The sequence below is a fragment of the Stegostoma tigrinum genome, chromosome 38, assembly GCF_030684315.1.
Source record: "Stegostoma tigrinum isolate sSteTig4 chromosome 38, sSteTig4.hap1, whole genome shotgun sequence".
NCBI lineage: Eukaryota > Metazoa > Chordata > Chondrichthyes > Orectolobiformes > Stegostomatidae > Stegostoma > Stegostoma tigrinum.
Window position 1 is genome coordinate 2,907,988 of NC_081391.1, and position 21,787 is coordinate 2,929,774.

At 49.5% G+C, this 21,787-nt stretch overlaps 1 protein-coding gene across 1 annotated transcript; it reads left to right on the forward strand.

The window, feature by feature from the left end:
- Positions 1-11,206: 11,206 nt before the first annotated feature.
- On the forward strand, positions 11,207-21,142 carry LOC125447166 (germ cell-specific gene 1-like protein). Its single transcript, XM_048521356.1, has 5 exons — positions 11,207-11,601; positions 14,341-14,388; positions 15,158-15,310; positions 16,325-16,436; positions 20,814-21,142. The coding sequence occupies exons 1-5, from the start codon at positions 11,301-11,303 to the stop codon at positions 21,064-21,066; spliced, it is 867 nt and encodes a 288-aa protein (XP_048377313.1). The 5' UTR covers positions 11,207-11,300; the 3' UTR covers positions 21,067-21,142.
- The last annotated feature ends 645 nt before the right edge of the window (positions 21,143-21,787 follow it).

The window sequence follows — 21,787 nt, forward strand, 5'->3', positions numbered from 1 at the left end:
AACTGTGGGGGTGTGTAATTAAACCAGGTGTACAGGCAGACAGCACCAAACTACAGGAAGTTACTTGCATAACAGGGATGTAATTGGCAGCTGAACATCAGAATGGATGGGTGATTTGATGGGAAGAATAAACCTGGTTTCCATAATCTCTCCTGGTCCAAATCACCATCCAGAGGCTGGAGTTTGAAGGAGAGCTGCTTCCCATTAAACATGGCTAATCAAGGTACTCTTCCCCAAGGCATGTGATGTCAGGGCCTAGTAACCAGGGCCTGGGCCTTTAGGGGGCCTGCTGGTCACACGGCCCAATAACCGGGGCCTGGGCCTTTACGGGGCCTAGTGGTCCCAGGGCCCAGTAACTGGTGCCTAGGCCTTCAGGGGGCCTACTGGTCCCAGGGCCCAGTAACTGGGGCCTGGAGCTGGATGGGGACCTGCTGGTCCCAGGGCCTGGTCCTTTAGGGGGCCAACTGGTCCCAGGGCCCATTAAAAGGCCTAGAGTTCCGAGGACCTGCTGAGTTGGGAGCAGCATTGAGGCCTGTCCATTCTGTTCTTGCCCCCTGGCTCTCACCACCAGCCACAGATGCATCAGAAAGATTTGCAGCTTGATAATCACTCTGTTCACGATTTTAATCATCAATTTCTGGAATGGGATGTCAGGCACTGAAAGAGGGAAAATCTGCGGGACTCACAGTCCAGATCCTCAGGTTTAAAATAAGTAGTTGCAGAGTTAGTGGACGCACAGGGTATAAATTCCTTTCAGATTCTACAGTGATTTCAGGGGATTACAACGTGGCAAATGGAACACAATCATTCAAACATTTGAGGGAGAGATTAACAGACCATTTATCTGGAAAATACAGGGAAACTGCAGGCAAATTACAATGAACAGAGGGAACTACAGGCCAGATACCCTGAAAACAAGGAACTGCAGATCAGTTACCACGGAAACAAGGAACTACAGGCCCATTACCATGAAAACAAGGAACTGCAGATCAGTTACCATGGAAACAAGGAACTACAGGCCCATTACCATGAAGGCAGAGCTGTAGGCCAGTTAGCAGGAAATTGCTATAATCTGTTGTTAAGGAGGTCTTAATGCAAACATCGAGTGATTTTTAAAATGGTTTTACAAAAGGAAAATCGTATTTGACAAATTTATTTGAGGTTTTTAATTATCTAACCTGTCAAATAGAAGAGGAAGCTGTAGGTGCATGTTGGGGCAAATTGACCAAATAAATCACTGGACACCCCTGAGGCCCACTTCCAACATCAGAGTTTATTGAAATTACACCAATGAGAAGACACCCTCTGAGAATCTAGAAGCTTCTTCAATGGCCGTGGAAAAGACATATATGTTTGTACATTTGTTTTCAGCTGCCTTCAGCAATTATAAACCGTGTTATTAATTAATTGCATACACTTCCAATTAAACTAAACATATGATGGTATGGCTACAGATGGACAGGTTTGTTGTCAATCCCTGATCCTCATGATGGCCTCATGATGTTTCCCAGACACTGTTGGAGTGTTTCACAATATACTGACAACAGCACTCCTTCTCACACACTTGCTAGCTACACCTTTCCAACTAACAATAACTTGTCTCGACAGAGCTCTCATTCTGTTGTATAGTTTACTTTTCTACAGCCTTCATCACAGAAGATGCGTGGGTTTCCTCCGGGTGCTCCGGTTTCCTCCCACAGTCCAAAGATGTGCAGGTTGGGTGGAATGGCCGTGCTAAATTGCCCGCAGTGTTCAGGGATGTGCTAACTAAGTGGGTTAGCCATGGGAAAAGCAGCGTTGTGTGTGGGGGGGTGGGGAGGGGGTGACGAGTTGGGTATGGGTGGGATGCTCTTTGAAGGATTGGTATGATCGTGATGGGCTGAATGGCCTGCTTCCACACTGAAAGGATTCTCTGACTTTGTACTTTTGAAGGTCTTTAATCTGGACCTTTTGTCTCTTAATTCTCCTAATTCTTTTTCCTGAGAATTTGTACTCAGAAATCCTCTACCTAAGATGGCGCCGTAAGTGGCAGACTTGTAAACATTTCACTGCGCTCATGTGAGTACGCGTGCCAATAATTCAAATTCAAATACACCAAGTCCAGAATCTCACACGGGCCACGCAAGGTACGAAAGGCAGCTTTCCTTCCCTGAAGGTCATTAGTACCACAGAGGCTGGAATCTGGACTAAAAACAAAAATTGCTGGAGATCACAGCAATTCAGGCTGAATCCATGGAGAGAAAGTGAGCTAACGTTTTGAGGTGCGATGACTGTTCTTCAGAGCCAAAGTGAAGTGTCGTATTACTGAGATAACAAAGTGTGGGGCTGGATGAACACAGCAGGCCCAGCAGCATCTTAGGAGCACAAAAGCTGACGTTTCGGGCCTGGACCCTTCATCAGAAAGGGGGATGGGGAGAGGGAACTGGAATAAATAGGGAGAGAGGGGGAGGCGGATCGGAGATGGAGAGAGGAGATACTTGTTACTTTTGTTAGGCCCGTGCCATGTGACTCTGATACTGCTTCAGGTCACTCCAGCCAATTGGTTCGTCTCTGGTACCACTTTACTTTTATTTGTAATTATCTCTCTGCCTTAATTAATTGGTTCATAAGTCATCCTTTCACTTGCTATTCAGATGTCGACACTTTACTCACCTCATTTGTATTAATCTGCGGACACCCTTACTTACCTTCAAACACTTGTTATTCAGCCCATTGAGACCCTGCTCACACTATATGTACATTCTTAATTACCTGGAGTGACTTTGCCATCATCTCTCTGCCTGTAAATTCTATGCCGTTGAACTTCTCTCCATTTTGCCTGATGAAGGAGCAGCGCTCCAAAAGCTTGTGATTTCAAATAAACCTGTTGGACTATAACTTGGTGTTGTATGATTTCTGACCTTGTCCACCCCAGTCCAACACCCGCACCTCCACATCATGGGAACAGCACGACCTGCAAGTTCCCTTCCAAGCAACTCACCTTCCTCACTTGGAAATATGTTGCTGTTCCTTCAGAATCCTGGAATTCCCTCCCTCCTCCCGGATCTACCACTACCCCCAATGAATGCAGTAATTTAAGGAAGTATTACACTGCCCCTGTCTCCGGGGGCAATTAGGGACAGATAAGGAAATGCTGGTCCAACCAGTGATGCCCCATTGAAAGAGTGTAACAGAGTTATTAAAGTTTTGTAACTCACATTTGTTTCTCATGAAGGCGGTCATGTAGATTGAATTTCATTAAACTGATCTTGTAAATCCTGTATTTCCCCCTCAGTAATGCTGATAAGATTGGGGGATCAATTGAGGCACGTAGAAATATTAAATAAAACAAACTAGATGAATAATAGTGAGCTTAAAGGATGATTAGGATTGAAATGCAGGCTTGCAGTAGGAGAAGGACAGGGGTTTTGGTTAATAATGGGAGGTTATGGGTGACTCAATGGGGTGGCACGGTGACTATTCAGTTGTGGGATGTGGCGTCACTGGCTGGCCAGCGTTTCTTGAGGAGGTGGTGGTGAGCTGCCTTCTTGAACCACTGCAGTCCTCCTGCTGTGGGTTGACCTATAATGACCAGGATTTTGACCTAGTGACAGTGAAGGAACGACAATATATTTCCAAGTCAGGATGGTGAATGGCTTGGAGGGGAACTTGCAGGGGGATGGTGTTCCCATTGTATCTGCTGCCCTTGTCCTTCTAGATGGAAGTGGTCATGAGTTTGGAAGGTGCTGTTTGAGAATCTTTGGGGAGTTTCTGCAGTGCATCTTGTAGATAGTACACACTGCTGCTACTGTGCATCGGTGGTGGAGGGATTGAATGCTTGTGGATGTTGTGCCAATCAAGCGGCTGCTTTGTCCTGGATGGTGACAAGCTTCTTGAGTGTTGTTGGGGCTGTACCCATCCAGGCAAGTGGGGAGTATTCCATCACACTCCTGACTTGAGCCCTGTAGATGGTGGACAGGCTTTGGGGAGTCAGGAGGTGAGTTACTTGCTGCAGTCTCTATTAAATCCCCTCTAAGCCCTCTTCTCTCCAACGAGAACAGACCCAACTCCCTCAGCCTTTCCTCATAAGACCTTCGCTCCAGACCAGGCAACATCCTGGTAAATCTCCTCTGCACCCTTTCCAATGCTTCCACATCCTTCCTGTAATGGGGCGACCAGAACTGCACACAATATTCCAAGTGAGACCGCACTAGCATTTTGTACAGTTGCAGCATTACATCACGGCTCCGGAACTCAATCCCTCTACCAATAAAACCTAACACATCGTAAGCCTTCTTAACAGCACTATCAACCTGGGTGGCAACTTTCAGGGATCTATGTACATGGACACCAAGATCTCTCTGCACATCCACACTACCAAGAATCTTTCCATTGACCCGGTATTCTGCCTTCCTATTATTCTTCCCAAAGTGAATCACCTCACATTTATCCGCATTGAACTCCATTTGCCACCTTTCAGCCCAATTCTGCAGTTTATCCAAATCTCCCTGCAACCTGCAACATTCTTCCACACTGTCCACCAGAACACCGACTTTAGTATCATCTGCAAACTTACTAACCCATTCACCTATGCCTGCATCCAAGTCATTTATAAAAATGACAAACAGCAGTGGTCCTAAAACAGATCCTTGAGGCACACCACTAGTAAGCGGACTCCAGGCTGAATATTTTCCATCAACCACCACTCATTGCCTTCTTACTGAAAGCCAGTTTCTAATCCAAACTGCTAAATCTCCCTCAATCCTGTGCCTCCGTATTTTCTCCAATTGACTATCATGTGGAACCTTATCAAAGGCTTTACTGAAGTCCCTGTACACCACGTCAACTGCCCTACCCTCATCCACATGCTTGGTCACCTTCTCAAAAAACTCAATGAGGTTTGTGAGACACGACCTGCCCTTGACGAACCCATGTTGACTATCTCCAATCAAATTGTTGCTTGCGCGATGATTATAAATCCTATCTCTTATAACCCTTTCCAAAACTTTTCCTACAACAGACGCAAGACTCACAGGTCTACAATTACCTGGGTCATTCCTACTGGCCCTCTTGATCAAGGGCACAGCATTTGCAATCCTCCAATCCTCTGGTACTAAATCTGTAGACAATGATGACTCAAAGATCAAGGCCAAAGGCTCCGCCACCTCCTCCCTAGTTTCCCAGACAATCCTCGGAAAAATCCCATCCGGCCCAAGGATTTGCCTACCTTCATACTTTCTAGAATTGATACCACCTCCTCCTTACTAACCTCAATCCTTTCAATTCTAACAGTCTGTAACTCAGTCATCTCCTCTACAATATATTCCTTTTCCTGAGTGAAAATAGATGAGAAATATTCGTTTAGCACCTCTCCGATCTCCACAGCGTCTACACACAACTTCCCACTTCTGTCTTTGACTGGCCCTATTGCTACCCTAGTCATCCTCTTATTCCTCACATACCTATAGAAAGCTTTAGGGTTCTCCTTTATTCTACCTGCTAATGTCTCCTCATGTCCCCTCCTTGCTCTTCTAAACTCACTCTTTAAATCCTTCCTAGTTAATCTGTTACTCTCCATTGTCTCATCTGAACCATCTCGTCTCAACATCACATAAGCCTCCCTCTTCTGCCTAACAAGAGATACAATTTCTTTAGTAAACCACGGTTCCCTTACCTTATCACTTCCTCCCTGCCTGACAGGGACATACCCGTCAAGGACACGCAATATCTGTTCCATAAACCAGCTCCACATTTCGATTGTCCCCATCCCCTGCATTTTGCTACCCCATTCTATACCTCCTAAGTGTTGCCTAATTGCATTATGATTGCCCTTCCCCCATCTATAATTCTTGCCCTGTGGCATGTTCCTATCCCTTTCCATCGCTAAACTAAACGTAACCGAATTATGGTCACCCTGTACAAAGTGCACACCTACCCACTAAATCAAACACCTGGCCTGGTTCATTACCAGGTACCAAATTCAGTGTGGCCTCCCCTCTTGTCGGCCCTTCGACATACTGAGTCAGGAAACCCTCCTGCAGACATTGGACAAAAATTGATCCATCCAACGTACTGGAGTTATAGCATTTCCAGTCAATGTTAGGAAAGTTAAAGTCTCCCATAATGACCACCCTGATACTTTCACTCCTGCCCAGAATAGTTTTGCCAATCCTCTCCTCCTCATCCCTGGAACTTTGCGGAGGCCTATACAAAACTCCCAGCAGTGTTACCTCTCCTCCTGTTTCTGACCTCAGCCCATACCAGCTCAGTAGGCGAGTCCTCATCAAAAGTTCTTTCAGCCGCCGTTATACTGTCCTTGACTAACAAAGCCACACCTCCCCCTCTTTTACCACCTTCCCAGACCTTAATGAAAGATCTAAACCCTGGAACCTGCAACATCCATTCCTGACCCTGCTCTATCCATGTCTCTGAAGTGGCCACGATATCGAAATCCCATCCGTGCTGCAATCTCACCTACCTTATTCCGGATACTCCTGGCATTAAAGTTGTCACACTTCAATCCAGCTTGCTGTCTGCCAGCACACTCCTGTGACAGTGAGGTCCTGACCATGTCCTCCCTACGCTCATCCTCCTGTGTACTAGGACTACACCTCAGTTTCCCATCCCACTTCTGAGCTGGTTTAAATCTACCTGAATAGCACGAGCAAATTTCCCGCCCAGGATATTCGTGCCCCTCTGGTTCAAGTGGAGACCGTCCTGTTTGTACAGGTCCCACCTTCCCCAGAATGAGCCCCAATTGTCCATGTACCTGAAGCCCTCCCTCCTGCACCATCCCTGCAGCCACATGTTCAGCTGAAATCTCTCCCGGTTCTTTGCCTCTCTATCACGTGGCACGGGTAAACGTGTTAGTGACAACTTCCATCAATTTACTGATGACCGAGAGGAGACTGATGGGGCGGTGCATGGCCGGGTTGGATTTGTCCTGCTTTTTGTGTACTGGACATACTTGGGCAATTTTCCACATTGTTGGGTAGGTGCCAGTGTTGTAACTGCACTGGAACAGCTTAGCTAGGGGAGCGGCAAGTTTTGGAGCACAAGTCTTCAGTACTATTGCTGGAATGTTGTGAGGGCCCGTAGCTTTTGCAGTATCCAGTGTCTCCAACTGTTTCTTGAAATCATGTGGAGTGAATCGAATTGGCTGAAGACTGGTATCTGAAATGCTGGGGACCACTGGAGGAGGCTGAGATGGACCATCCACTCGGCACTTCTGGCTGAAGATTGCTGTGAATGCTTTAGCTTGTCTTTTGCACTGATGTGCTGGACTCTTCCATCATTGAGGATGGGGATATTTGTGGAGCCTCCTCCCCAGTGAATTGTTTAATTGTCCACCACCATTCACAAGTAAATGTGGCAGGGCTGCAGAGCTTAGATCTGATATGTTGGTTATTAGATCGCTTAGCTCTGTCTATCGCTTGCTGCTTTCGCTGTTTCATGTGCAAGTAGTTCTGTTTGGTGGCTTCACCAGGTTGATACCTCACCTTCAGGTATGCTTGGTGCTGCTCCTGGCATAGCCTCCTGCACTCTCCATTGAACCAGGGTTGATCCCCTGGCTTGATGGTAATGGTTGAGTTGGGGATGTGTCAGGCCATGAGGTTACAGGTTGTGCTGGAGAACAATTCTGCTGCTGCTGATGGCCCACAGCGCCTCATGGATGCCCAGACTTGAGTTGCTAGATCTGTACAAAGTCTGTCCCATTTAGCACAGTGATAGTAACACACAACACGATGGAGGGTATCCTCAATGTGAAGGCAGGACTTGGTCTCCACAAGGACCGTGCGGTGGTCACTCTAACTGATATTGTCATGGACAGATGTAGTAGGCACTCTGGTAATGATGAGGCCAAGTATGTTTTTCCCTCTTGTTGGTTCCCTCACCATCTGTCACAGACCCAGTCTAGCAGCCATGTCCTTTAGGACCCAACCAGCTCTATCAGTAGTACTGTTGCCGAGCCACTGTTGGTGGTGGACATTGAAGTCCCCCACCCAGAGTACATTTTGTGCCCGTGCCATCCTCAGTGCTTTCTCTAAGTGTACTTCAATAGTTGAGGGAGGACAGTATGTGGTAATCAGCAAGAGGTTTCCTTGCCCACGTTTAACCTGAAGCCATGAGACTTCATGGGGTCCAGAGTCAATGTTGAGGACTCCTTGAGCAACCCCCTTCTGAATGTATACCACTGTTGCACCAGCATCTGTACTGCTAGTGGGACAGAGTTGCTCTAGGGATGGTGATGGTGGTTTTTGGGACATTGTCTATGAGGTATGATTCTGCGAGTATGTCTATGTCAGGCTGTTGCGTGACTAGTCTGTGAGAAGGCTCTCCAAATTTTGGCACTAACCCCCAGATGTTAGTGAGGAGGACTTTGCACAGTTGACAGGGCTGCTTCAATGCTATCTTTTCTGGTGCCGAGGTCAATGCCAGGTGATCCATCTGGTTTCATTTCTTTGAGACTTTGTAGCGATTGGTATATCTGAGGGGCTTGCCAGGCCATTTTGAAGGCAGTTGAGAGTCAACCATATTGCTGTGGGTCTGGAGTCACACGTAGGCCAGATCATGTGAGGATGGCAGATTTCCTTCCCTGAGGACATTAGTGAACCGGGTGGGTTCTTTCTGATAATTGGCAATGATTTCATGGTGATCAGTAAATTCTTAATTCCAGACTCTTCTTTAATTGAACTCAAATTCCACCATCTTCCGTAGTGGGATTTAAACAGATATATCCAGATCATTAGGGATAGTGGGAACTGCCAATGCTGGAATCTGAGATAACACAGTGTGGAGGTGGAGGAACACAGCAGGCCAGGCAGCATCAGGAGAGCAGGAAAGCTGATGTTTTGGGCCGGGACCCTTCTTCAGAAATGGGGGAGGTGGGAGCTGCAGAGGGGCTCTGAAATAAATAGAGGAGGGGTGGGGCTGGGGAAGGTAGGTGGGATGGTGATAGGTGAGTGTAGGTAGGGAGTGGTGGGGATTGGTCAGTGAGGTGGGAGGAGCGGATAGATGGGAGAGAAGATGGACAGGTTGTGTCAGGTCAAGGAGGCAGGGATGAGAAGGAGAGGTTTGGTCTTGGGATGAGGTCGGGGCGTGGGGAGATTTTGAAACTAGTAAAGTTGACATTGAGACCAGAGCATAAGTTGGGTTTCTGGATTAATAGTCTAGCAATAATACCACTAAGTCATTACCTACCCACTGAAGCTCAGCGGTTAGCACTGCTGCTTCACAGTGTTACAGACTCAGGATCAATTCTACCTTTGGGTGAGTATCTGTGTGGACTTTGCATGTTCTCCCCGTGTCTACATGTGTTTCCCCTGGGCACAGTGGGGATGGGTCTAAATAGAACTGAGGTACACACCAGGACCAATCATAATGGAGCAAGCCAGAGGCGTTTTCATCTCCGTTCTGCAAATGTTTGTATGTGACTCCAGTCTCATATGTCGAACGGCAACAGATTCTGAACCACCCTCTGAAGAGTTTCAGTCAGTTAAGGGGCAGCTGGGCGACCACACCCCAAGGCACCTTAAACAGCGCTTTCCAAACACACGAACACATCCATCTCGAAGGACGAGGGCAGCAGATACATGGGAACACCATCCCCCTACAAGTTCCCCTCCGAGCCTCTCACCATCCTGACTAGGAAATATATTGCCGTTCCTTCACTGTCACTGGGTCAGAAACCTGGAGCTGCCCGCCTAAAGGGACATTATTCCCTCGACCCCACAGCGTGTCACGGTACAAGAAGGCAGCTCAGCAGCACCTTCTCCAGGGTAATTAGGGATGGACAATAAATCCTCAGCCAGCTTTGTTCATGTGTTGGGAAAGGATGAGAATGTTTGTTTTAAAAATGCTGGATGTTACTCCCAAGGTTGAATTTGAAAAAAAAAGCTGTTTTCAATCAGCGAAGAGAGATTGCTTTCACAGGACAAAGGATTAGAATCAAATTAGAGGCATGATCTGGGATTAAACTGTGGACAATGTGAAGGCAGCGCTGATGGAAAGGGAATTTTATCACTGACTGGAGAGTCAACAGAGACCGAACACCATCCTCCTTTAACAGGTGAGCCTGAATATTATTTTAAACAACATTCTTGTATTTCCGGGGTCCGCTGTGAGGTAATTGTCTTCAAAGCATTTAATTGCTGTCTAGAAATGTAATTAAAGCCATCGCTGTCTCTGCACACGTGAGGGATAACACAAACTGTTACCATCGTACAGAATCTTAAAATCACAGCTTTTAATCATCTACCAAATGCATTCTACAGCCTCCACGCATTTCCACCGTGTAAAAGCATGGAGAGCCACAAATGCCACTGACCCTCTGTCAGCGCTGACCCTCCGACAGTGCCCACTCCCTCGGCACTGACCCTCCGACAGTGCCCACTCCCTCAAGCGCTGACCCTCCGACAGTGCCCACTCCCTCGGCACTGACCCTCCGACAGTGCCCACTCCCACAAGCACAGACCCTCCGACAGTGCCCACTCCCTCAAGCGCTGACCCTCAGACAGTGCCCACTCCCTCCGCACTGACCCTCCGACAGTGCCCACTCCCTCAAGTGCTGACCCTCCAACAGTGCCCACTCCCTTGGCACTGACCCGCCGACAGTGCCCACTCCCACAAGTACTGACCCTCCGACAGTGCCCACTCCCTCGGCACTGACCCTCCGACAGTGCCCACTCCCACAAGCACTGACCCTCCGACAGTGCCCAGTCCCTTGGCACTGACCCTCCGACAGTGCCCACTCCCTCAAGCGCTGACCCTCCGACAGTGCCCAGTCCCTCGGCGCTGACACTCCGACAGTGCCCACTCCCTCAAGCGCTGACCCTCAGACAGTGCCCACTCCCTCGGCGCTGACCCTCGAACAGTGCCCACTCCCTCAAGTGCTGACCCTCCGACAGTGCCCAGTCCCTCGGCACTGACCCTCCGACAGTGCCCACTCCCACAAGCTCTGACCCTCCGACAGTGCCCACTCCCTCGGCGCTGACCCTCCGACAGTGCCCGCTCCCTCAGCACTGACCCTCCGACAGTGCCCACTCCCTCGGCACTGACCCTCCGACAGTGCCCACTCCCTCAAGCGCTGACCCTCCGACAGTGCCCAGTCCCTCAGCACTGACCCTCTGACAGTGCCCACTCCCTCAGCACTGACCCTCCGACAGTGAGAATGTGATGAACCGAAATTTGAAACCTTGATGTTTACTAAATGCTGCACCTTGGAGAGTTGGATGTTTGGTTTAATTTGATGGAGGGCTGTTGTATTGTGTGCCTTCACTCAGGGTCTTTGTGGTTGTGTTTGGCAGGGAGCAGGCTTTGGGATGGGCTGTTTGTGCATCAAGCGGGACACGGTGTCCGCCGTGCTGAACGCTCTGGCGGTGGGTCTGTCAGCCGTAGCGCTGAGCAGCACTTACTGGTGTGTCGGGACACAGAGAGTACCCAAACCCACCTGTACCAACCTCAGGGTGACAGGCTGCACTCTTCCCCTGGACGTGGAGATGGATTTTAACAGCAGCACCAGACACACCCAATATAACTGGGAAATGGGAGACGATCGCTTTATTTTCCGATCATTCCATACCGGGATCTGGATTTCCTGTGAGGAGAATATCACTGGCACAGGTCTGAAATTTCTGATCCATCCGGACCTCTCACTGGCCTGCCTCAGATGTTGTTAAACTAGAAAGGGTGCAGAAAGGGATGTTGCCAGGGTGCGAGCGTTTGAGAGACAGGGAGGGGCTGAATAGGCTGGGGCTGTTTTCCCTGGAATGTCGAGAGGCCCGGGGTGACCTTGTAGATGTTGATAAAACCATCAGGGGCACAGTCAGGGTGAACAGCCAAGGTCTTTCCCCCAGGATGGGCGAGTCCAAAACGAGAGGCACAGGTTTAAGGTGAGGGGGGTGGGGGTGTAAAGATTTAAAAGGGACCTAAAGGACAACTTTTTCACGCAGAGGGTGGTGTGTGTATGGAATGAGCTTCCAGAGGAAGTGGTGGACGCTGGGACAATGACAGCATTTAAAAGGGATATGGGTGGGAATATGATTAGGAAGGTTTAGCGGGCTATGGGCCAAATGCTGGCAAATCGGACTAGAATAATGCGGGATATCTCATCAGCACTGGGTCCAGACAGGCTGTACAGGCTGGCACAGGGTCCAGACCGAGTGTACAGACTGGCACAGGGTCCAGACAGGGTGTACAGGCTGGCACTGGGTCCAGACAGGGTGTACAGGCTGGCACTGGGTCCAGACAGGCTGTACAGGAAGGCACTGGGTCCAGACAGGGTATACAGACTGGGACAGGGCCCAGACAGGGTGTACAGGCTGGTACAGGGCCCAGACAGGGTATATGGGCTGGACCTGAGCCCAGACAGGGTGTGCAGGTTGGCACTGAGCCCAGACAGGGTGTACAGGCTGGCACTGGGTCCAGACAGGGTGTACAGACTGGCACAGGGTCCAGACAGGGTGTACAGGCTGACACAGGGTCCAGGCAGGGTGTACAGACTGGCACTGGGTCCAGACAGGCTGTACAGGAAGGCACTGGGTCCAGACAGGGTATACAGACTGGGACAGGGCCCAGACAGGGTGTACAGGCTGGTACAGGGCCCAGACAGGGTATATGGGCTGGACCTGAGCCCAGACAGGGTGTGCAGGTTGGCACTGAGCCCAGACAGGGTGTACAGGCTGGCACTGGGTCCAGACACGGTATACAGCCTGGCACAGGGTCCAGACAGGGTTAACAGGCTTGGACTGGGTCCAGACAGGGTGTACAGGCTGGCACTGAGTCCAGACAGGGTGTACAGGCTGGGACTGGGTCCAGACAGGGTATACAGGCTGGCACTGAGTCCAGACAGGCTGTACAGGCTGGCATTGAGTCCAGACAGGCTGTACAGGCTGGCACTGGGTCCCAACAGGGTGTACATACTGGCACAGGGTCCAGACAGGTTGTACAGGCTGGGACTGGGTCCAGACAGGGTTAACAGGCTTGGACTGGGTCCAGACAGGGTGTACAGGCTGGGACTGGGTCCAGACAGGGTTAACAGGCTGGGACCGGGTCCAGACAGGGTGTACAGGCTGGCACTGGGTCTGTACAGGCCTACAGAGAGCTCCAGGGTCCAGACAGGGCGTGGTGCTGTCTCTCTGTCTTGTCCCTCAATGATTCCCCTCGGACAGAGTGAATGTGGATGAAAGGCTGGGATTTGAACTCGGGAACAATTGCTGGCATTTCAAACCACCCTGAACTCACCCTGAAACAACCCAAAGTCTCTCTCATTGGAGGATTTGAAACAGAATGACATGAGGAAGTGCTCCTACAGCTGAACAGAAGAAGCTAGTCTTAAGGAGCAGCTTGAAGGAGAGTGATGTGCAGGAGATAGTGGCTGGATCCGTCAGTACAGTTACAGTCACAAACGGCCAGTGAGTGAGATTGATGATGGTGAGGGGTCAGGACCATCTGGGTGCAGTGATCTTGGACAGATTAGTGAGGCTGGGCCAGCTCAGAGAGATCGGGAGGAGTGAGACTACGAGGAGGAAGTGAAAGCAAGGATCTGAAATTGAAATTTCAAAATTGAGCCTTGCTGAAGGAGGAGCCTGTGTAGATGATAGTACTGGGGCGATGGGCGAAGGGCATTAGGTGGCACTCCAGCTCGCCTCTGTGGAGGGTGCAATGAGGGAAGACACCCAGCAGGGGTGGTGGGGCATTTAAGCTCCTGTCTAGCCCCTCTTTATTGAAGCCCCTCAGCAAGCATTTTGATTTCTGTGCCCCTCACCCTGTCATATAACACAAAAATTCATGGCATTATCTTTCATAAGGAATAGAAAACTGTAAGCGGACAATTCTCAGCTGAGGGCACTGCAGTGAGCCATCCTGATAACTGCCTTTCCCTTCACCCTCAGCTGGCTCAGTGGTTAGCACCAGTACCTCACTGTGCTGGGACCCCAGGTTCCATTCCAACCTCTGTGACTGTCTGTGCAGAGCTTGCACGTTCTCCCCGTGTCTGCGTGCGTTACCTCCTGCATCCAACGGTGTGCAGGCTTAGGGTGGGTTGATGTTGGTGTGAGCATCAGGGTTGGAGCAGTTCTTAGGTTTTTAACCCTGTGCACTGAAGAAACAGTGATTATAGTCTCAAGTCACAGGTTCAGAGAGGCAGCTACGAGTCAATCCCATTGCTGTGGGTCTGGAGTCATGTGTAGGACCAGGCTGGGTAAGGATGGCAGATTTCCCTCCTTAAAGGGGTCTGGTGGGGTTTTTAATCACTAAGGTAGCTTCCAAAATCCCACATTATTAATTGGATTTCAAACACTGCGCTCCCCCCCCCCCAGATTAATATGTAAATATAATTAACTGCCTGTTCTTTTCTCTCAGGGGAAAGGTGCCGGAGCTTCATTGATTTGGCGCCTGTCACTCAGCAAGGTGAGAGTGTGTCAGGTTGTTGGGATCTGGCGGAGGAGTGTCATGGGGAGGGGGAGAGTGACTGAGAGCAGGTTATGGGGTGGGAATGAGGGACACTGAGGGTGATGGTGGTCATGGGGATAGGCAGGAGGAAGGAGAGTGCGAGAGCCGAGGGCAAAGGGCCGGGAATGGCGGTGTGGGGAGAATTCTTTGTGGATCTTGTCTGAAACCCGGGATTCAACACACAAGTCTGTGGAAGATCACTTTGGGAGTGAACATAAACCTCTTCGAGATCAAGGATCGACAGGGCGCATTTCACAATCTTCTCAAGAGGCAATACATAGACGTGTTTCTTTCTTGTTTTAAACAAGAGATAGATTTTTAATCATGGGTTATCAGGGAAAAGCAGGAGCATTATAGCTCATTGAGCAATGGGCTGAGTGGCCTACCCCAGCTCCTATATTTTCTGGTTTGGTCATAGACAGGCCTGCACTTGCTGGTTTCTCCCTGGGCCTAGTTTGTGCTGTCAGGCCTCTATCCGTCTCTCACACACGCTCCTTGTTATTTGTGAGTCATTTCATATTCCTGTGTCCATAATTTTCTTGCTGCCTTTCAGATTTTCTCTGGTTCCCCTATATTTTATGATCTTTCTGTTTGTCATCACTCATTAATTTGTCTTGTCTGTCACTTGCTCCTTGTTTTGTGAATTTGTGCTGGATCCCACAGTGTGGCTGATGCTGGTGCCTCTCTAATCCACTTTCTCTCTCTCTCTCTGTGCACTGTGTAACAGGTATCCTGTGGCTGTCGCTGGTCTCTGAGGTGCTCCACGTGGGCCTCCTCTCCTTTAGTTTCCTGCTGATGGGGTTACACTTCTGTTTATCCTGCAACCCCACCTGTGGCCTCAAACTCAACGCATTTGCAGCCATTTTCTCCGTTTTGTCGGGTAAGGGAATGTATAAAATCGTCAGACTGTCCATGGGTCTAGACACTGAGTAAAACTCCCTCTATACTGTCCCCATCATACACTCCCAAGGCAGGGACAGCACAGGGTTAGATACAGAGTAAATCTCCCTCTACACTGTCCCCCATCATACACTCCCAGGGCACGGACAGCACAGGGTTAGATACAGAGTAAAGCTCCCTCTACACTGTCCCCCATCATACACTTCCAGGGCAGGGACAGCACAGGGTTAGATACAGAGTAAATCTCCCTCTACACTGTCCCCCATCATACACTTCCAGGGCAGGGACAGCACAGGGTTAGATACAGAGTAAATCTCCCTCTACACTGTCCCCCATCATACACTTCCAGGGCAGAGACAGCACATGGTTAGATACTGAGTAAAACTCCCTCTACACTGTCCCCCATCATACACTTCCAGGGCAGGGACAGCACAGGGTTAGATACAGAGTAAATCTCCCTCTACACTGTCCCCCATCATACACTTCCAGGGCAGGGACTGCACGGGGTTGGATTTTTTTAAATTTCAAAGATATACTTTATGCATAAAAGGACTTTATGCAGAATTGAATAGCTCTAGTGACAATGTAGTATATAAGAGTACAGCTCTGTAACTACCGACACAGCCTTACTAATACCGACCAAACCCTTACATAAATATAATGTACAAGGGTTTGTGTTCCTGCTGGAGTCTGGGAGGGTGAATGTCTATATTTCTGAAAAGCAATGTATGTATCTGTCTGTGTACACTGTGTGTTAGTGTCTGTAGGAGTCAGTGTGGCTTGAGTTTGACAGTGTGTATGTTAATGTATGCCAATGTGAATATCACTGTGTAAGCACATGCAAATCAGTGTGCATTGGTGTGTGTGTGTGTGTCGGTGTGAGTATGTGTGTGGCAGTGTGTGAGCATGTGTCACTGTGTGGGTGTGTGTCGGTGTATGTGTCAGAGTGTGTGTGTTGGTGTGAGACTGAGAGATTCTATCCCTCTGTCCTCAGGGTTACTGGGAATGGTCGCCCATATGATGTACTCACAGGTTTTCCATGTGGCTGCGAGTCAAGGGCCTGAGGACTGGAGACCCCATCACTGGGTCTTTGGCTGGTCCTTCTAGTGAGTACCTCATTGTGTGAGGGTGTATGGGGGGGTGGGTGCCAACACCTTGTCTAATTTGAGTTTGGTTTATTGTTGTCACTTGTACTGAGATGCACTGAAAAGTATTGTTTTGTGTGCTTTACAGACAGATTATACCATACAAAGTGCATCAGGGGAGGGGGCTAGCAGGACAGAGTACAGAATACTGCGTTACAGCTGCAGAGATGGTGCAGAGAGAGCGAGAGATCAGAATTAGTATTAGAAAGGTCTGTTCAGTAATCTGATAACAGTGGGGATGAAGCTGTTCTTGAATCTGTTCATACATGTACACAAACGTTTGTACCTTCGGGTGGGAATGTGTATAACCAGGGCTGGGGGGGAGGGGTCTTTGATGATGTTGGTTGCTTTCATGAGGCAGTGGGGAGTATAGATGGAATTGTAGGACGGAAGGCTGGTTTGTGTGATGGACTGGGCTGTGTTTAGGACTCCCTGTAGTTTCTTGTGATCTTGGGAAGAAGGGTGGCCAAACCAAGCTTTGATGTATCCAGATCGGATGCTTTCTATGGCGCATCTATACAAGTTGGTGAGGATCCTTATGGGTGTGCCGAATTTCCCTAACCTCCTCAGGAAGTAGAGATGTTGCTTATCTTTTTGACTGTTGTATCAAAGTGGTTGGGCAAAGGACAGATTGTTGGTGATCATCATTCCCAGGAACTTGACGCTCTCGACCATCTCCACCTCAGCTCCATTGATACAGACAGGGACGTGTCCTCCACTCTGCTTCCTGAAGTTAATGACCAGCTCCTTTGTTTGCTGATGTTGATGGAGAGATTATCTTTACAAGACACTAAACACTCTATCTCCTCCCAGTATTCCGTCTCACCATGGAGATCCAACTCACAAATATCAGCAAACTTGTAAATGGAGTTGGGGTAGAATATGGGAGGAGTACAGTAAGGGGCTGGGTACGCAGCAATGCGAGGAACTGGTGTTAAGGATTATTGTGGAGGTGGTGTTTCTTTTTAAGATTCCCTACAGTGTGGAAACAGGCCCTTCAGCCCAACAAATCCATACCCAGACCCATCCCCCTACAACCCACCTAATCTACACACCCCTGAACACTACGGGCAGTTTAGCATGGCCGATCCACCTAGCCTGCACATCTGTGGATTGTGGGAGGAAACTGGAGCAAACCCACACAGACACGGGGAGAATGTGTAAACTCCACACAGACAGTTGCCCGAGGCTGGAATTGAACCTGGGTCCCTGGCGCTGTGAGGCAGCATTGCTAACCACTGTGCCACCGTGCCACCCCAGGTATTGTTGCCCGTCCTTACCGATTGCAGTCTGTGGGTCAGGAAGTCAAGGTTCCAGTTACAGAATGAGGAGCAAAGTGCTCAATCTCGGAGTTTAGAGATGAGTTTGGTTGGAATGATGCTTCTTAGATGGAGTTGTAGTCGATACGTAGGAGAGTGATGTAGGTACCCTTGTTATCTAGATGTTCCAGGGATGAGTGTAGGGCCAAAGATATGGTGTTTGCAGTGGACCTGAAGTGCCAGTAGGGAACTGCAAAGGATCAAGACAATGTGGGGGACCAGCCCAAACTGGAGTTTAATGTGGGGGACCAGCCCACGCTGGAGTTTAATGTGGGGGACCAGCCCACACTGGAGTTTAATGTGGGGGACCAGCCCAAACTGGAGTTTAATGTGGGGGACCAGCCCACGCTGGAGTTTAATGTGGGGGACCAGCCCACACTGGAGTTTAATGTGGGGGACCAGCCCTCGCTGGAGTTTAATGTGGGGGACCAGCCCACACTGGAGTTTGGTGCAAATCGTGACTAAACACTTGTAGCACGTCATAATGATGGAGGTCAGAGCCACTGGGTGGTACTCAGTGAGGCACACTGCATGATTTTCTTTGGCACTGGGGATGATGGTTGTCTTCTTGAAGCAGGTGGGAAACTCACACCAGAGTAAGGAGAGCTTAAAGATGTCAGTGAATACTCCCACCAGCTGGTCCTCAAAGGATCTGGGTGTGCAGCCGGTGACTCCATCTGGGCCAGTCGCTTTCTGTGGGTCCATCCTTAAGAAGGCTGGTCTCACATCAGCGGCAGGGGCTGACTGTGGGCACAGTGGAGGCTGTTGGAATTAGGTGACACCGTTTCATTGACCTCCTGTTCAAACCGAGTGTCGAACACGTCGAGCTCACCAGGCAGGGATGTATTGTTGCTGGCAATTTTGTTTGACTTTGCTGTGTCATCTGTTATGTAGCGTAAGCCACAAACGGTGGGTATCTGTGTGGTTGGCCTGGGTCTCAGGTTTAGTTTAGTTTTGTCTTCTAACAGCTCTGACGGTCGTACGGAGGTCATACCTGGACTTCCTGTACAGGTCACTATCATTCGACTTGAACATCTTAGACCTGGGCTTCAGTAGGGAATGGATCTCCTGGTTCATCCACGCTTTCGGCGTGCCGTCTCCTGCACACTTCCTAATGAGGCCTGTGATGGTAACAGCATTCTTGTTTCGGTTGACCACTGAGTCCATAATCAAGGTCCACCAACTCTCAGCAGTCCCGCAGAAGCCCTTCTGTTGCCTCAGACTAACACCACACTATGTGGCAATGTTGGACTGGGGTGGACAAGTTCAGAAGTCACACGACACCAGGTTATAGCCCAATGGGTTTATTTGAAATCACAAACTTTCGGAGCACTGCTCCTTCATTCGGTGAAGTGGAGAGGAGTGTGCAGTCTCAGAATTTATAGGCAGCGAGATAATGGCAAGATAATTCCAGGGAACTATGAATGGCACAAGATAAGTACGAATAGTGTGAGTGGGGTGTTGACAGGTTGGATAACAAGTCCTTGCAGGTGATCAAAAGTGTCAAATGGTGTGAATAAACAGTTGAATCTCAAGCGAAGGGATGACCTATGAACTGATTAATTGAGGCAGAGAGATAATTACAAAAAATCGAAAATAAGGGTGTGCTGGAGACATACCAAATGGCTAGAATAATGGTAGTTATGAAAGTCGTATGCCAAGGGTCTAACTGAAGTCTTCACAGGTCTGGAACGTGGCTGTCAGTCTCTGCTCGCCAATTCTGTGTTATTGTGTATCTCTGAGATCGCCTCGGAGGAGATGCTTACCCAAAGATCGGAGCCTGAGTGCCCTTGACTGTTGAAGTGTTCCCTAACTGAGAAGGGACACTGCTGTCTGGTGATTGTTCTGTGGTATACTGGGTCCTCACAGTTCAATTTCTGCTTTTAAGTTGGGAGGAGGAGCATGGCGTTGTGATCTGATTTTCCAAAATGCAAACAGGTAATGGAGCAGTAGGCATCTCTGATGTTTGATAACAATGGTCAAGGATGTTTGGCCCTTTGCTGGGCCAGCAGACGTGTTAATGGTATTTTGGTAGCACATCCTTGAGGTCGGCCTGGTTGAAGTCTCCAGTTACGATGAACGAAGCCTCAGGGTGTTCTGTCTCAAGACTGTCATACTTGGTCAAGTGCTCTCTTCACTTCCACGTAGAGTAGGATGTAGACCACTATCGGGATGGCGGGAGGAGAATACACACAGCAGGTTGTAGGGAATTCTGATCCAGGGCCAGTAACTCAACAGGGCCACCTTGTCTGAGCACGAGGAGGTATTGATCAGAAGCAGACTCCATCGCCCCCTACCTGCCTGAGGATGCTGAACTGGTCCATTTGGAGAACTGAGAAACTCTCAGGTTGTAGGCACAGACAGATGTTTGGAAGGTGAGTCTGGCTGTAAGTACATCCATCTTGTTTTTAATGGCTTGGCCATTTGCCAGGTTTGTACTGGGGTGGGGAGGGGTCGGGGGGGAAGACTTGAAACCCTATGGCTTCAGTCTCACCTGAAGTCCAGCACATCTTCCAGGCTTCCTGGGTGGATGGCTGCTCCTAGTTGACCCCGAGCATCTGTGAGGGAGGTCTGTTGCTCTGAGGGGTAAGTGCACGCTCCCAATGGGGGTCCACGGCACCAACTGCAGCCTTGAGCATTCCAGGAGGTCTCATGGCTGTGTTGACTCAGGCCTCCTGGAGGTTGGGTCACAGTGTTCGTTATTCCACCACTGAGTGGGCCTCGGTTCTGGGTTTCCACGAAGTTGGGCTTGTGAAAGGTTGGAAGGCCTCATGGCTTAGGTTCCAATGTCGCGAAGTACGTGCGTCTGATGGGGTTCCCATACATGAACACCCTGGGGGAGGAGGTGGGGCTCTTGTTGTCATCTCCTTGATGTTGAGTCACCATGGGGTAAGGCCTCAATCCTGGGTTTCTGCGAGGAGTTTGGGGAGTCAGGCCCATGAGCATTATCGGACCTCATTGTCTGTTTGTGGTAACCGCTCACTCTCCGTCCTGCCCCTAACCTTGTGCTGTTTTCCAGCTTTGCCTGGGCCTCCTTCACATTCTGCATGGCTTCCTCAGTCACTGCTCTGAATGGCTACACTAAGACAGTCCTCGAATTTAACCAGTCACAGAAAATCTACCGGCAGCGTTTGGAGCGGGGGCTGGATTCTCTCCCAAGGCAGCCCTGCAGCACAGACCAAACCTCTCCCGATCCGGCTCTCGGCCTCCTGAGCTGTAGGCCATCAGCAAATGAACTCAACACCAGGTCCCTAGGTGATGAATGTTGTTAACTCTTGGGAAGCAGACTGCGTCCGGCTCATTCCTCTTCATTGATGTGATTCTTTTGAAATATTGTCAACATAAAACTTTTCCCCAATAAAGAAACGAGTCGTGGACAGAGTGAAGCTCCTCGTGGTGGTTGATGTGTGGAAACCAGTTTCTTTTCCAATCACTGAGTGGAACCCTCAGCAGGAGTCAGCTGTAATATGGTGGCTCAGTGGTTAGCACTGCAGCCTCACAGCACCAGGGGCCCGGGTTCAATTCCACCCTTGGGCCACTGTCAGTGTGGAGTTTGCACGTTCTCCCCGCGTCTGCATGGGTTTTCTCCCACAGTCCAAAGACAAGCAGGTTAGGTGGATTGGCCAGGCTAAATGTGGGATTACGGGGATCAATTGAGGGGCTGGGTCCAGGTGGGATGCTCTTTGAAGGGTCAGTTACAGGTGCAATGGGCTGAATTAGCCTCAGTCTGCATTCTACATGTGAGAAAAAGTTGGTTAGTGCCTGGAACGTGCTGCCAGGGAAGTTGGTAGAGATAGATACAATAGCGATGTTTAAGAGAGATCAGAAGAAAGAAGCCAGGTCCCCAGTGAGGACACTTGCAACAAAGAGGGCTGTTTGAAACAGACAGCATGTTGTCACCCGGTAATACAAGCTGTTAGTGAGAATGGCCACTGCCAGGTCACTGCTTCTACCATCAAAGAATGTTCTCACAGGTACCCAGTGATGGAGAGG

Coding starts and splice junctions, on each gene's coding strand:
- LOC125447166 (XM_048521356.1), top strand. CDS start 11,301: ATGGGCTGTTTGTGCATCAAGCGGGACACGGTGTCCGCCGTGCTGAAC. Junction 15,311..16,324: donor CATTTTCTCCGTTTTGTCGG/GTAAGGGAATGT, acceptor CTCTGTCCTCAG/GGTTACTGGGAATGGTCGCC. Junction 16,437..20,813: donor GTCTTTGGCTGGTCCTTCTA/GTGAGTACCTCA, acceptor GCTGTTTTCCAG/CTTTGCCTGGGCCTCCTTCA.